This window comes from Microdochium trichocladiopsis (assembly GCF_020744255.1).
Source record: "Microdochium trichocladiopsis strain MPI-CAGE-CH-0230 chromosome Unknown B0I36scaffold_5, whole genome shotgun sequence".
NCBI classification, from domain to species: domain Eukaryota; kingdom Fungi; phylum Ascomycota; class Sordariomycetes; order Xylariales; family Microdochiaceae; genus Microdochium; species Microdochium trichocladiopsis.
In genome coordinates this window covers 1,470,628-1,484,100 of record NW_025763548.1, presented here as the reverse complement: position 1 = coordinate 1,484,100, position 13,473 = coordinate 1,470,628, and the positions used below count along the sequence as shown (strand labels likewise).

The 13,473-nt window shown below is 55.6% G+C and overlaps 3 protein-coding genes across 3 annotated transcripts; 1 reads left to right on the top strand and 2 right to left on the bottom strand.

Moving 5' to 3' along the window:
- Positions 1-2,012: 2,012 nt before the first annotated feature.
- B0I36DRAFT_207242 (uncharacterized protein) lies at positions 2,013-4,121 on the bottom strand (the record flags this gene model as incomplete). The annotated part of the gene is made up of 2 exons (XM_046148856.1): positions 2,013-2,564; positions 2,637-4,121. Coding segments are annotated over 2 exons (2,037 nt in total), but the record flags the coding sequence as incomplete, so codon positions are not given.
- A 154-nt stretch (positions 4,122-4,275) lies between these two features.
- On the bottom strand, positions 4,276-5,361 carry B0I36DRAFT_243730 (nucleoside phosphorylase domain-containing protein; the record flags this gene model as incomplete). The annotated part of the gene is made up of 2 exons (XM_046150000.1): positions 4,276-5,073; positions 5,161-5,361. 2 exons carry the CDS (start codon positions 5,359-5,361, stop codon positions 4,276-4,278), a joined length of 999 nt encoding a protein of 332 aa, XP_046012686.1.
- Positions 5,362-11,328: 5,967 nt separating this feature from the next.
- Positions 11,329-13,401, top strand: B0I36DRAFT_243943 (Sac2 family protein; the record flags this gene model as incomplete). Its single annotated transcript, XM_046150020.1, has 2 exons — positions 11,329-11,794; positions 11,861-13,401. The coding sequence occupies 2 exons, from the start codon at positions 11,329-11,331 to the stop codon at positions 13,399-13,401; spliced, it is 2,007 nt and encodes a 668-aa protein (XP_046012685.1).
- Positions 13,402-13,473: the final 72 nt, after the last annotated feature.

The following is a 13,473-nucleotide window of genomic DNA, read 5'->3' as shown; positions in this document are numbered from 1 at the left end:
TTAGAACCGTGGCTGCTGGTTTGGAACATTTTTTGTTCCAAGCCGCTACCTGAATCTGGATCACGGATTAAGTGCAACGGTTCCTCTCCTTCTATTTCCTGTCCAACCTAACAACTCATCACTGCTACACTGGATGTATGCGGGGTGAGAAAATAAGGCATAACAAGGTAGTGAGGTGCTGCGACTCCGGCTCAAACACGACGCGTTGGCGATGCGCCCGCGATGCGAGATAAAGTGTAAGGACAGTGTGGGCACAGGAGCTTTGCCTGAGGAGGCACCTATTACCATCTTTTTTGGTATGGCTCAACTAGTGAGAGCCATTCACCGAACGTGTAGAATATAAGCTCGGCTACAATAATGTAGTATCCTACATAGTCGGCGAAATTTGCCCAGCTAGACGGGTCCGACTGCCGACACACTAACGCCCTAAACAACATAGAATAAAGAATAGAAAGCAAAGGCAGGGAAAAAGTCAGAAGTACGACCTAGTAGGCTACCCGCAATCTAAGCAGATTCTCGCATTAAAATGCCCATTGTAGCACGCGGCCAGACGCACATCCAACAGCAACCCTCCTCTTACCTACGGCTGATGCAGTAGGACGATACTCTGGTGGTAGCCAGAGCCATTTTTCATCGTCGAAAAGAATCCAAGTGCGATCTGCGCTTAGACCATAGCCACGACGCTGCCCGTTCAAAGACGAATGTGAAAAGGGCGTGGATAAGATCGAAGAGGCTTGTTCTAATGCCGTAGGTAAAAGCGTAAATGTGCCAAGATCAGTGTGGAGGCAGTCCCCTTGTTTGTTAAACTCGATATGAGATACTTTCATCCCCATATCGAGTGTCTGGAGGCATTGGCCCGTCGTGGCATCCCACACCTTGACGGTCTCGTCGTCCGACGCGGACGCGAGCCGGCAGCCGTCGTGCGAGAACACGAGCGACGTGACCCCATTGCTATGGCCCTCTAGCGTATGGAGGCATTGGCCCGTCGTGGCATCCCACACCTTGACGGTCTCGTCGTCCGATGCCGACGCGAGCCGGCAGCCGTCGTGAGAGAACACGACCGAGGTGACCCAATTGCTATGGCTCTCCAGCGTCTGGAGGCATTGGCCCGTCGTGGCATCCCACACCTTGACGGTCTTGTCGTCCGATGCCGACGCGAGCCGGCAGCCGTCGTGCGAGAACACGACCGAGGTGACCTCTCTACTATGGCCCTCCAGTGTCTGGAGGCATTGGCCCGCCGTGGCATCCCACACCTTGACTGTCTTGTCCCACGACGCCGACGCGAGCCGGCAGCCGTCGTGCGAGAACACGACCGAGCTGACCCGACTGGCATGCCCCTCCAGCGTCTGGAGGCATTGGCCCGTTGTGGCATCCCACATCTTGACGGTCTTGTCGTCCGATGCCGACGCGAGCCGGCAGCCATCGTGCGAGAACACGACCGAGGTGACCCAACTGCTATGCCCCTCGAGTGTCTGGAGGCATTGGCCCGTCGTAGCATCCCACACCTTGACGGTCTTGTCCCACGACGACGATGCGAGCTGGCAGTCGTCGTGCGAGAACACGACCGAGTTGACCCAACTAGTATGGCCCTCTAGTGTCTGGAGGCATTGGCCCGTCGTAGCATCCCACACCTTGACGGTGTTGTCCCTCGACGCCGACGCGAGCCGGAAGCCGTCGTGCGAGAACACGACCGATTTGACCGAATCGCTATGGCCCTCCAGCGTCTGGAGGCATTGGCCCGTCGTGGCATCCCACACCTTAACGGTCTTGTCGTACGATGCCGACGCGAGCCGGAAGCCGTCGTGCGAGAACACAACCGAGGAGACCCCATAACTATGGCCCTCCAGCGTCTGGAGGCATTGGCCCGTCGTGGCATCCCACACCTTGACGGTCTTGTCGTTCGACGCCGACGCGAGCCGGTAGCCGTTGTGCGAGAACACAACCGAGGAGACCCCATAGCTATGGCCCTCCAGCGTCTGGAGGCATTGGCCCGTCGTGGCATCCCACACCTTGACGGTCTTGTCGCCCGACGCGGACGCGAGCCGGCAGCCGTCGTGCGAGAACACGACCGAGTTGACCGGATCGCTATGACCCTCCAGCGTCTGGAGACATTGGCCCGTCGTGGCATCCCACACCTTGACAGTGTTGTCCCTCGACGCCGACGCGAGCCGGCAGCCGTCGTGCGAGAACACGACCGAGTTGACTCCACTGCTATGGCTCTCCAGCGTCTGGAGGCATTGGCCCGTTGTGGCATCCCACACCTTGACGGTCTTGTCGTCCGACGCCGACGCGAGCCGGCAGCCGTCGTGCGAGAACACGACCGAGGTGACCAGATCGCTATGGCCCTCCAGCGTCTGGAGGCATTCATTCCACTCATCTTCCATAGCCGGCTTCAATTTGATCCAAGTCGGCTCTTCGTGTCGAAACGTCACCCGAACGCGGCTGCGCGCAGGGCTAAACACTAATGCAGACGTATAGACCTGTAGCGGATAATTCTCAATCACCCATCGATAATACATAGTAAAGCGGTGTGCATCCTGAAGAAGGCCATGCAGACTATCATCCTCCATGTTGACCATCGGGATCGGGGCAGAGCGTCCTGTGTTTCGAAGCTCGAGTGGTAGATGACCTAGTACCTCACTAGCTAGTCTGCTCAAGGACACAACAGCGCCAGGCAGTTGTTTCACAAGACTCAGACCCTCGAGCCAATGGAGAAAGTGGACCCGAAGGAATGTAGCGACTGAGTTCATTATGTCGCCGTCCTGCAATCCAGCGTTCAGCTCGAGGAGGTGGCGTATCCAGTAGGTGCATGCGTACCGAACAGCGAAGAGTGGATCCGGAGAAGGGACAACGACGTCCTCAATCGCAGCACCAGGCTGACGAACGTTGTATATGTCTCTCTTCAGAGTGTCGGACATAGCCTTCAGACAGCGCGTCACGACTTGGCGATGTTCTTCCTCCCGTGTCCGAGGGAAGATCGTATGCAAGATGTCCAGGTAGTCCTTGGCGGACTGGTGGATAAACCGAATGGTATCCTTGCGAATTGTAACAAATGAGGCACAGAGGTCGACGAGCTCGCGAAGGTGATCCAGTGGTAGCCAAAGATCCGCTACCGGAGCAAGCTCGTGGAGGGTGAGGGGCCGGTAGGTGATGGAAACTGCGCGAAGGACGTGTTTGCATCTAGTGCTAAGGTCTGGGCCGCGCTCTTCAATGAGCTGCATCATCCTTTCGTAAAGCGGTGCCAATCCAGGTGGGAGCTTCTCGAGCTCCTCCAAAATCTGCAACTGTGCGAGTCCTTTGAGATGCTTGCACACTAACGCAGCCCAAAGAAAGGTGGACTCGGCCTTCTCCATCATCCGGTCTCGGACCTGCTTCCGTAGCTTTCTGTTGTCGGCAGTGACTAGGTCGTCGACCTTCTGCTTGATGAAGCTAGCCACAGCTTCCGAGATATGGTTTTCATTGAGCTCCAAGGAAAGTAAGTTCCTGTGCTGGCTTGGCTTCAGTTCTCTGTTGAGTCGTACCGTGTAGCGACCTGAGACGAGCCACTTCGCTCTTGAATGAGGATTCGTGGTGTCTTGCCTTATCAAGTCGACTAGCTTGTCCGAATCCTGACTACACTCATCGAGAGCGTCCACAAGTATGTAAAGCCGGTCGAAGCAGGCATCACTGAGGATAGAGGTGAGCATGATCTTCAGGGTCGAGAACAAAGTCTGGTTCGGATTCTCAAACATAATTGCACGCTTGTCCTTCTTGTCCCGGTATTCTTTTGGGATGTACTGAGCCAGGCTCGGGTGTGCGCGCAATAGCATCCAGACAAGCCCCCGCAGCACGGAAATGGCATTATTGAGGCGCGGGTCTGCATTTTGGCAAAAGAAGAAGGCGAACCCAGAGGTTGGGGACCTTGACCGGGCCAATTGATTGACGAGGCCGATCATGAGCATTGTCTTGCCCTTGCCTGCTTCTCCCCTGATCCAGAGGAGTCGAGCGTCTTTGGATTGTTGCCAATGCTTCAATTGATCGTTCTCGAGGATCCAGTCAAAGCAATTGTGCAGCAAGCCGCCCTTGTCGTCTTCGATGCGAGTCATGTCAGCGCTGGGGTCGCTCTCGCAAAGGTCGGACATGAAGTCTGTCAACAGGTCTTCTGTGTCGAGTTAGTCGAGCTAGATGCATGAAGGACTTAACGCGACTACTTACGTGTCGGATCACGACTGCTAGATACTATGGTGTTTACTATTAGGATTCTTAGCTACTCAGATTCGTGCTCAATTTCGCACCTTAGTGCCTACTTATATGCATGTCTCGACCGACTGTGACGTTATCACGCCCAAATGAAATATTGCCAGAACCCGAGTTCTGTATTCTCTGTCCATCGACGTGTGGAGTGTCCCGCCCTCCTCTAACCGGGACTGTGCTTGATGGCGGTAGTGGCGATGGGGCAGGTTCCTCGGGGTCAATATACGAAAGCAACTCCTTCGCAGATCCGGCGGCCGCAGCCGCTGCGTAGTGCTGCCAGTCGTTGTTCTTGTGGGAGTCTCCATAGTCGGAAATACCGCGGAGCACGATGCACGAATACTCAGTAGCTATACCGGCCGCCTCCATCTCGAAACAGAGTATGTCGCCAACGTTATTGACGGCTGCGTCGCGTTTGTGGGCAGCTTTGACCACGCGGTCGCCAGAGGCGATCAGGCCGTAGTAGATCTCGGGAGAGCTGGTGGCACGGGCTTTGCGGGGGACGGCCCTAGCCCGGTCGCATCGCCCGCAAGTTGCCTGATCAGACGGATGAGGATAGTCGGGCTCGAAAAGGATGTCCAGCTGAGGCGGTGGGCGTGCGTAAATGGACAGGCGCGGCGACTTCTGCAGCATGTGGGACAGAAACTCGTTGACCTTGTTCTCCGCCATTAGGTGGTCGGACTTCATCATCTCGACGGCGCTTCGCAGGCGCGAGGGCGGAGGAACGAGAAAGCCCTTGAGCCGAAAGTCGTCCTCGGTGTCTTTGCCTAGGTCGTACTGTACCACGCCGCCGTACTGGCCCTCGGGCATACTGATGACCACGTCGCCGAGACGGATGTCGTGCTTGTGGCTAGGCACCCCGGCTCCGATGCCAACGAGTAGACGCCATTCAATAGAGTGGAACGAACGCGCCAGGTTTGTGGCGACGACCGCAGCCGCGCTCTTTCCTTGGCTGCCTGGCAGGCATGCGAGGACGGTATTGTGGCCGGCAAGCTCGCCGAGGACGTACATGTTCGTGTCGCCCGGTTGGGTGCGTAGGCGGGGATGCTCGCAGTCGAGTAGGTAACGGATTGCGCTCATTTCGAAGCCGATGGCGCAGATTATCGCGACGGTGTAGTCTCCATGCGCCATCTGGCGCGTGGGTTCGAGGTCCATGGCGCCAGCGGTGCCGAAGACGTGAAGTTTGATATCGCAGAAATGGTGAATGGCTTGCTCGGACACTTAGGGATTGAAGGCGGGGTCGCCGCTGGCGAGCCGCTGCCAATTGCTACAGTATCTTCCATATTTGGGGGCCTGCAGCCTGTGGCCCATTACCACTAGCAGGGCCTTACCTTTAAAGAGGAACGAGGACCATCGGCACGGATGCCACGAGTCCCGCTTTAATGCTTGGTCGAGATCCACTAGAGATCTGCCAGCGGGCCGAGCCGATATCAATCTTGTTTGGGCCTCGTTTGGTTCGTACTAGCCACGAAGCTAGGCGGCCAGGGTGCATCATAATAGGGCATTGCCTAGCGGGGATTACAGAGAGCAACACGCCGCCAGTCTCGGTGCTGTTGGCCATCGCGAGCCCCATAGGTCTTTCCAAGCGACAGAAAGTCTTAGTCTCTAAGACGCCCTGGCCATTCGGAGACTCGCACGGTCCTGCAGATGTCTTAGCCCTAACATGAATTCACTTCGTAGACTGTATCAGGAAGGCTGTACTGGATAGATACACTTTACTTGTCTCGTCAAGCCCGTCTCAATTGACGGCCATATATACGTATTTAGATCCTTAGATCCTGCTCCATACATTGGTGCAGCAGGGATGAGGGAGGCGGTCTTGTGTCGAGGCAGCTCCACAGCAGCAGCATTGGCTGGTGCATGTGCTTACAGCCCATGTCGCTTGGCACACAGAGCCTCGCAAGGCTGAGTGGGCGCAGGGGCACGTGTCCGATACAGTTGTAAGGCCGGAGTCGCCATCTAGCGCGTTTCGCGAAAACAACTCTTTCCTGTTTTGACTACATTACAAGCATACCATGGACAGTCTCTCCAGAAAGCGTAGACTCAGTGGATCCACTTCCACCGCTCCGCGATCCTTTCCTCGGGGACAGCCTGCGTTTAGCACCGCAATTCACCACACCAGCGTTCCAGAAGCTCCAACACATATCCATAGCCAGACAATCCAGAATGGCGGCTCCGGAAGTATCGCAATCGGCCGCGACAACATCGCTGTGACGGGCGACTTGTACATGGGTTCGTTAGCCCTATTCCTTCACCTCAATCGTCAATAACGTAAATACAGGAAGCAACGGCCCAGGGGAAGACGCTGCGTGTCTTAGAGACCTTCGAGCCACCGACCCGCGCCATGATAAGATACGAATCGAGCAAACAAAAGGTGGCCTCCTCCCAGCCTCGTACCGCTGGATTCTGGACAACGCCGAGTTTAGACAATGGCGCGATGACCCAGAGACACATCTGCTCCGGATCATGGGCGACCCTGGCAAAGGCAAAAGCATGCTCCTCTGCGGCATCATCGACGAGCTGACGCCAGTCACCGGCAGGAGCCTGTCCTATTTCTTCTGCCAGGACACTGACGCGCGTATCAACAGCGCGACAGCTGTGCTTCGGGGGCTTATCTACATGCTCGTTGGCCAGCAGCCGTCGCTGATTGGACACCTGCGGAAACAGTACGACCACGCCGGCCGAGCTTTGTTCGAGGATGCGAACGCCTGGATTGCGTTGTCCGAGATTTTAACGGACATCTTACGGGACCCTGCGCTTCCGCCGGTCTTCATAGTCATCGATGCCCTCGATGAATGTACGAAGGACTTGCCGAGTCTGCTGGGCTTCATCTCTCGAACCGTAGGGAAGTCTCCGGCCAAGTGGCTCGTATCGAGCCGCAACAACATCGACATCGAGCGCGGGCTGCGTCTAAATCCTTCGGGTGCTCGGCTCAGTCTTGAGCTGAGAGAGAACGCAGAGCAGGTCGCACACGCAGTCGACGCATACATTGACTATTGTGTCTCCCAGCTGCTTGTAATTTCGGATGTTGCGCTTGAAGGCCAAGTCAAAGACAAGCTGCGCCAGAAGGCTGATGGAACATTTCTCTGGGTATCCCTTGTCGTCCCGGAGCTCCGCGACACAATGAGCTTGGATATGCTAGAGGTCATTGAGGAGACGCCGTCTGACTTGACAAGCGTCTACCGCAGGATGATGGACCGTCTTCAGCGGCTACCACGTGGTTCGGGCCGCTGCCTGGAAATACTCTCGGTCGTTGTAACAGCATATCGCCCACTTCATCTCAAAGAGCTGCGAGTTCTGTCTAAATTGCTCGAAAGATGTAGCACAGACGATTGCAGACAGGCAGTGGCCATGTGCGGGTCCTTCCTTACAGTCCGGGAGGAGCACGTATACATTGTCCACCAGTCCGCCAAGGACTTCTTGTCCGCAGACGCCTCACTTTTTATATTGCCTTCGAGAGTGGGAAGAGTGCACCACGGAATAGTATACAGGTCGCTCCAGTGCTTGTCCACGACGTTACGGCGAGACATATACAACCTTCGTCAGCCCGGTGCTGCAATTGAGGACGCCATTATACCTTCTCCGGATCCACTCTTCGATGTTCGGTACGCATGCACCTACTGGATACGCCACCTCCTCGAGCCGAACGCTGGATTGCAGGACGACGACATAATGAACTCAGTCGCTACATTCCTTCAGATCCACTTTCTCCATTGGCTCGAGGGTCTGAGTCTTGTGAAACAACTGCCTGGCGCTGTTGTGTCCTTGAGCAGACTAGCTAGTGAAGTACTAGGTCATCTACCAATCGAGCTTCGAAACACAGGACTCTCTGCCCCAATCCCGATAACTAACATGGAGGATAATAGTCTATACGGCTTTCTTCAGGATGCATACCGCTTTACTATGTATTATCGATGGGTGATTGAGAATTATCCGCTACAGGTCTATGCGTCTGCATTAGTGTTTAGCCCTGCGCGCAGCCGCGTCAGGATGACTTTTCGACACGAAGAACCGACTTGGCTCAAAATGAAGCCGGCCATGGAAGATCAGTGGAATGCATGCCTCCAGACGCTGGAGGGCCATAGCGATGAGGTCAACTCGGTCGTGTTCTCGCACGACGGCTGCCGGCTCGCGTCGGCGTCGAGCGACAACACCGTCAAGGTGTGGGATGCTACGACGGGCCAATGCCTCCAGACGCTCGAGGGCCATAGCGATGCGGTCAACTCGGTCGTGTTCTCGCACGACGGCTGCCGGCTCGCGTCGGCGTCGAGGGACAAGACCGTTAAGGTGTGGGATGCTACGACGGGCCAATGCCTCCAGACGCTGGAGGGCCATAGCATTGGAGTCAACTCGGTCGTGTTCTCGCACGACGACTGCCGGCTCGCGTCGGCGTCGAGGGACAAGACCGTTAAGGTGTGGGATGCTACGACGGGCCAATGCCTCCAGACGCTTGAGGGGCATAACAGTTGGGTTAGCTCGGTCGTGTTCTCGCACGACGGCTGCCGGCTCGCGTCGGCGTCGTACGATAAGACCGTCAAGGTGTGGGATGCTACGACGGGCCAATGCCTCCAGACGCTGAAGGGTCATAGCAATGAGGTCAACTCGGTCGTGTTCTCGCACGACGGCTGCCGGCTCGCGTCGGCGTCGAGCGACAACACCGTCAAGGTGTGGGATGCTACGACGGGCCAATGCCTCCAGACGCTTGAGGGGCATAACAGTTGGGTTAGCTCGGTCGTGTTCTCGCACGACGGCTGCCGGCTCGCGTCCGCGTCGTACGATAAGACCGTCAAGATGTGGGATGCCACGACAGGCCAATGCCTCCAGACACTCGATATGGGGATGAAAGTATCTCATATCGAGTTTAACAAACAAGGGGACTGCCTCCACACTGATCTTGGCACATTTACGCTTTTACCTACGGCATCAGAACAAGCCTCTTCGATCTTATCCACGTCCTTTTCGCATTCGTCTCCAAACAAGCAGCGTTATGGCTATGGTCTAAGCGCAGATCGCACTTGGATTCTATTCGACGATGAAAAATGGCTCTGGCTACCACCAGAGTATCGTCCTACTGTATCAGCTGTAGGTAAGAGGAGGGTAGCTATTGGATGTGCGTCTGGCCGCGTGCTACAATGGGCATTTTAGTGCGAGACTTTGCATAGATTGCGGGTAGCTTACTAGGTCGTACTTCTTCTCACTTTGTAGTATTGGGTGCCTCCTCAGGCCAAGCTCCTGTGCCTAGACTGTCCCTACACTATTATCTCGTATCGCAGGTGCATCGCCAACGCCTCGTGTTTGTGCCGTAGTCGCATCTTTTGACTGCCTTGTTATGCCTCGTTTTCTCTCTTTGTATGTATCTCGTGTGGTAGTGATCAGTTGTTAGGTTGAACAGGAAATAACGCACTAGTGTAGGTTGCTGGAACCCCCCCCCCCCCCCCGGGGCCCCCCGGGCGACGTTGACGACGAGGACGATGATGATGACTCTGACTCTGACGATAGCGAAATTGAGTACGATGACGACAACTACTCCAGCGTCATACCCTCGACTCTAGTCCCTCGACTTACACGAATCGTGATTTCTGCGAGCTAGCACCTTCTAAACTTCTGCAAAAGCATGAAGGGCACGGCAAGGAGAGAAAGGCAAGGAGAGCAAGGGTAAGGCTAGCAAGGGCAAGGAGCGCAAGAGCAAAGAGTCCAAAGGCAATGACAGCAAGCGCAGCAGGTAGATCCCTGTTCACAGCTCCTCAAGCAGACCTAGAAACATATAAATGAGGGCCTGTTACCACCTACAGGCTGACAAGACCATGAATCTGTAAGCCAGCCGATATTGTGTAGACTGCGCTCAGCAAACTTGCTTGCAACTTCATTTTCCTACTTCCATGCATAAGAATTCGAGCCATCATTCGTGCGAGTGATCAAGTGATTTCGCGCAGGTTCAGGGCAATGGCACTCCGATTTTCGTGCCGGCGGTTTGATACGCTGCTCTGCCGAAGCTGCGCGAGGGAGTGAAAGCCGAGCATGCTACCGGAACGCTCTCAGCTCTCGTACGGCACGAGGAGTTCTTCTACATTGTTTTACTTCTGAGAAGTGGCCCTCCTCCTTGTCAATCTCACCGCTCACTTCTGACTGAGGGTTGGTCGCTTCAGTCTAGTACTGTGAGTTGTCGACTCCAACTTGTGCACGCTAACCCCCTCTGCCTTTCTTCGGCTTGGCTCGACATTACCAAATTTCTTAAGCGTTCTCATCGGCCTCTCTTGGGGCAGCAGAGCTAATCGTGTTCAGCAAACATCCGAACAATTCATGCCCGCACAGAAGGTGCACAGGAAAAGCGGGCATTCATGAGTTTACCGTCGGAACAAGATCTGAGAAGGGCGACATTATGATGTGTGCAAGCGTCAGCAGGGATTTGTCATCAGCCATTGAACAGTTCGAGTTGGCCTTCCGTTACCTGCTCAGACGTTACTTTGATAGACCGTTACGCAGCTGGGACATAACGGAGGGATTTTATGCACGACTGCGATTTATACAGTGTGGCTGGGCGGACAGATCCGGCTGGGAGCTGGTTGGAGCGGGGCGGGCCTCAGGTACCCACTGAGCACCCTGCACCCATTGGAAAATACAGTTACGCGGTACCCTTGCAGCTGGAGCTCGATCAGGGGATGCGGTACATTGCGTGCCGCACAACTATGGTGGAGGGACAAGTACCGCTTTCGCAGGCCTCCCCCCTAGCTTCATCTGGGCACTTCCAACATGGCCGCTTCGGACATCTTACGTGTTAATGGCATCGGATTTACAGCCGCCTCCTCAGCAGCTCCCCTAGCAATCACCAGACGACCCTTAACGAGACCAACACAACTCTGTCGCAGCTTCAAAGAAGCTCTCCGAAGCATCGAATCCTCACAATCGCCCCTATCTTTCAACATACTCAGCACAGGTTGTGGGCGACGCTGTTCCAGGAGCGACCTCGCTTCCATGTCGCCCTGAGAGCTGCCACTGCGCCGGCTGCGCAGCTCACACGATTGTCCGACCACAGCACGATTTCGGAGACGATGTCCTTCAGCTTCTCCAGGTTTCTGCAGCTAGAGCTTTGAACCGACCATGTGGCCGAACCGCGTCGCGGGACAGTCCCCGTCCCCGAACCCTTCACAACCAGGAAGCCGTGCCTTCTCGCCAACGCCTCGACGAACGCCCAGCGGCAATGGTCCGTACATAACATCACAACAACGCCCAGGACTCCCGCCTCGGTCGGCCTCTCTCCTGTCTCTGGCGTCGAACGAGTCTTCGAGCTCTTCAATCCCCACGTCGAAACGCGCCAATGGCTCTACCCTAAAGCAGTCCACCACCGTATACTCAGGGCCAGATCCTGTCACAGTCCTGAGTGCAATTCTTGGCAATGACGACCCCGGGGGTGAGAAGATAGATGGCAACGAGTATACAATATCGGCAGAAGACCTCGAGCTCGAGCTTGACTTTGGTGGCCTATCCTTGCGAGAACTCGCGCTTTCGGAAGAGCCCGAGCAGGTGGAGACTGCGAACCAGTACCAGAGACAAAGCATCGCTGATTGTGAGTTGGGGTTCCTCCCGTGTCCGAGTCTACTCATGCACCCAGCTAACGTGGCGATCGTGACAGATGAGCAGGAAAAGGCCAAATTCGATGACCTTCACCGTTCGATCCGTGCTTGCGACGATGTCCTGGGTTCCGTGGAGACGAATTTGACGAGCTTTAGGAATGATCTTGCCGCCGTGTCCGCCGACATTGAGACACTACAAGCTCGCTCGACTGCGCTCAACATCAGACTAGAGAACCGGCGAGCGGTCGAGAAAGGCTTGGGGCCGGTTGTGGACGAGATCAGTGTGTCTCCGTTTGTCGTGTCGAAAATAGTCGATGGCCCCATAGACGAAGCTTGGATCAAAGTTCTTGCCGAAGTCGACAGAAGGGCAGCGGCATATGAAAAGGGCGGCTCTGCCACAGAGAGGAGCAAAGGCCTCCAGGATCTGGGCCCGCTGCTAGAGAAGCTTGTCCTGAAGGCGATTGAACGCATACGTGACTATCTCGTAGGCCAAGTCAAGGCTCTTCGGTCACCTAACATCAACGCCCAGATCCTCCAACAGCAGAATTTCCTGAGGTTCAAAGACTTGTACACTTTTCTCCACAAGCATCACGCCACGCTGGCCGAGGAGATATGCCAAGCATACCTGAACACCATGCGGTGGTACTACCACAACCAATTCAGCCGCTATGAGGGCGCATTGAAGTCGATTAAGCTCCACGTCCTAGACAAGACGGATGTGCTTGGCAATGAGGACACTTCGAGAAAGGGGACAGTTCGCGCAGGCTCAAAAACCATGGGGCCGCCACATGATGCGTTCAATCTAGGAAGGCGAATAGACGTCATACGCACCAAGAGCCAACACGCGCTCTCGTCTCACATCGCGGAGGAAGATCAAGCAACACATTACTTGGAAGTCCCCTTTCGCAACTTCAACCTCGCTCTGGTCGACAACACGACGGCAGAGTATACCTTCTTAGCAGCGTTCTTCTCCCCAGCTTTGAGCTACGGCGCCATCTCGCGACATTTCACATACATATTCGAGCCAACGTTTCAGCTTGGCCATACCATGACCAGAACTATAGTTTCCGACACATTCGATGCTCTTGGCTTGTTGCTCGCCGTGCGGCTCAACCAGCAATTCCAGTTTGAGCTACAACGACGCAAGATCCCAACGGTAGACGGCTACATCAACGGTACTGCGATGCTGCTCTGGCCCCGGCTGCAGTACGTCATGGGTGCCCACTGCGACTCCCTGCGGCAATTGACCACCGCCTTGCCAACCAGCCGCTCGAAGGCCGACCAGGCCAAAATGTCTGCGGCGCCACACATGGCTACGCAGCGGTTTGGCCAGCTCGTGCAGGGCATACTGTCCCTCAGCACAGAAGCAGGGGATGACGAGCCCATTATCACAAGCCTTCGCCGTCTGCGCAGCGAGATGGAGGCCTTCTTGACCAAGTACAGCACGGGTTTCGGCGCAGACAAGAGGAAGCGCGAGCGGTTCTTGTATAACAACTACAGTTTGATCCTTACCATTATAAGCGATATCGGCGGCAAGCTCGCCCAGGAGGAACAAAGCCATTTTGACACCCTCAAGACCGCGTTCCAGGAGGCGGCTTGAATCAGGCTAGGGCAAGTCTGCGCGTGATAGCAGAGAAAGCATCCCCTTGTGGACGTCTGCAGTCAAGCGGAG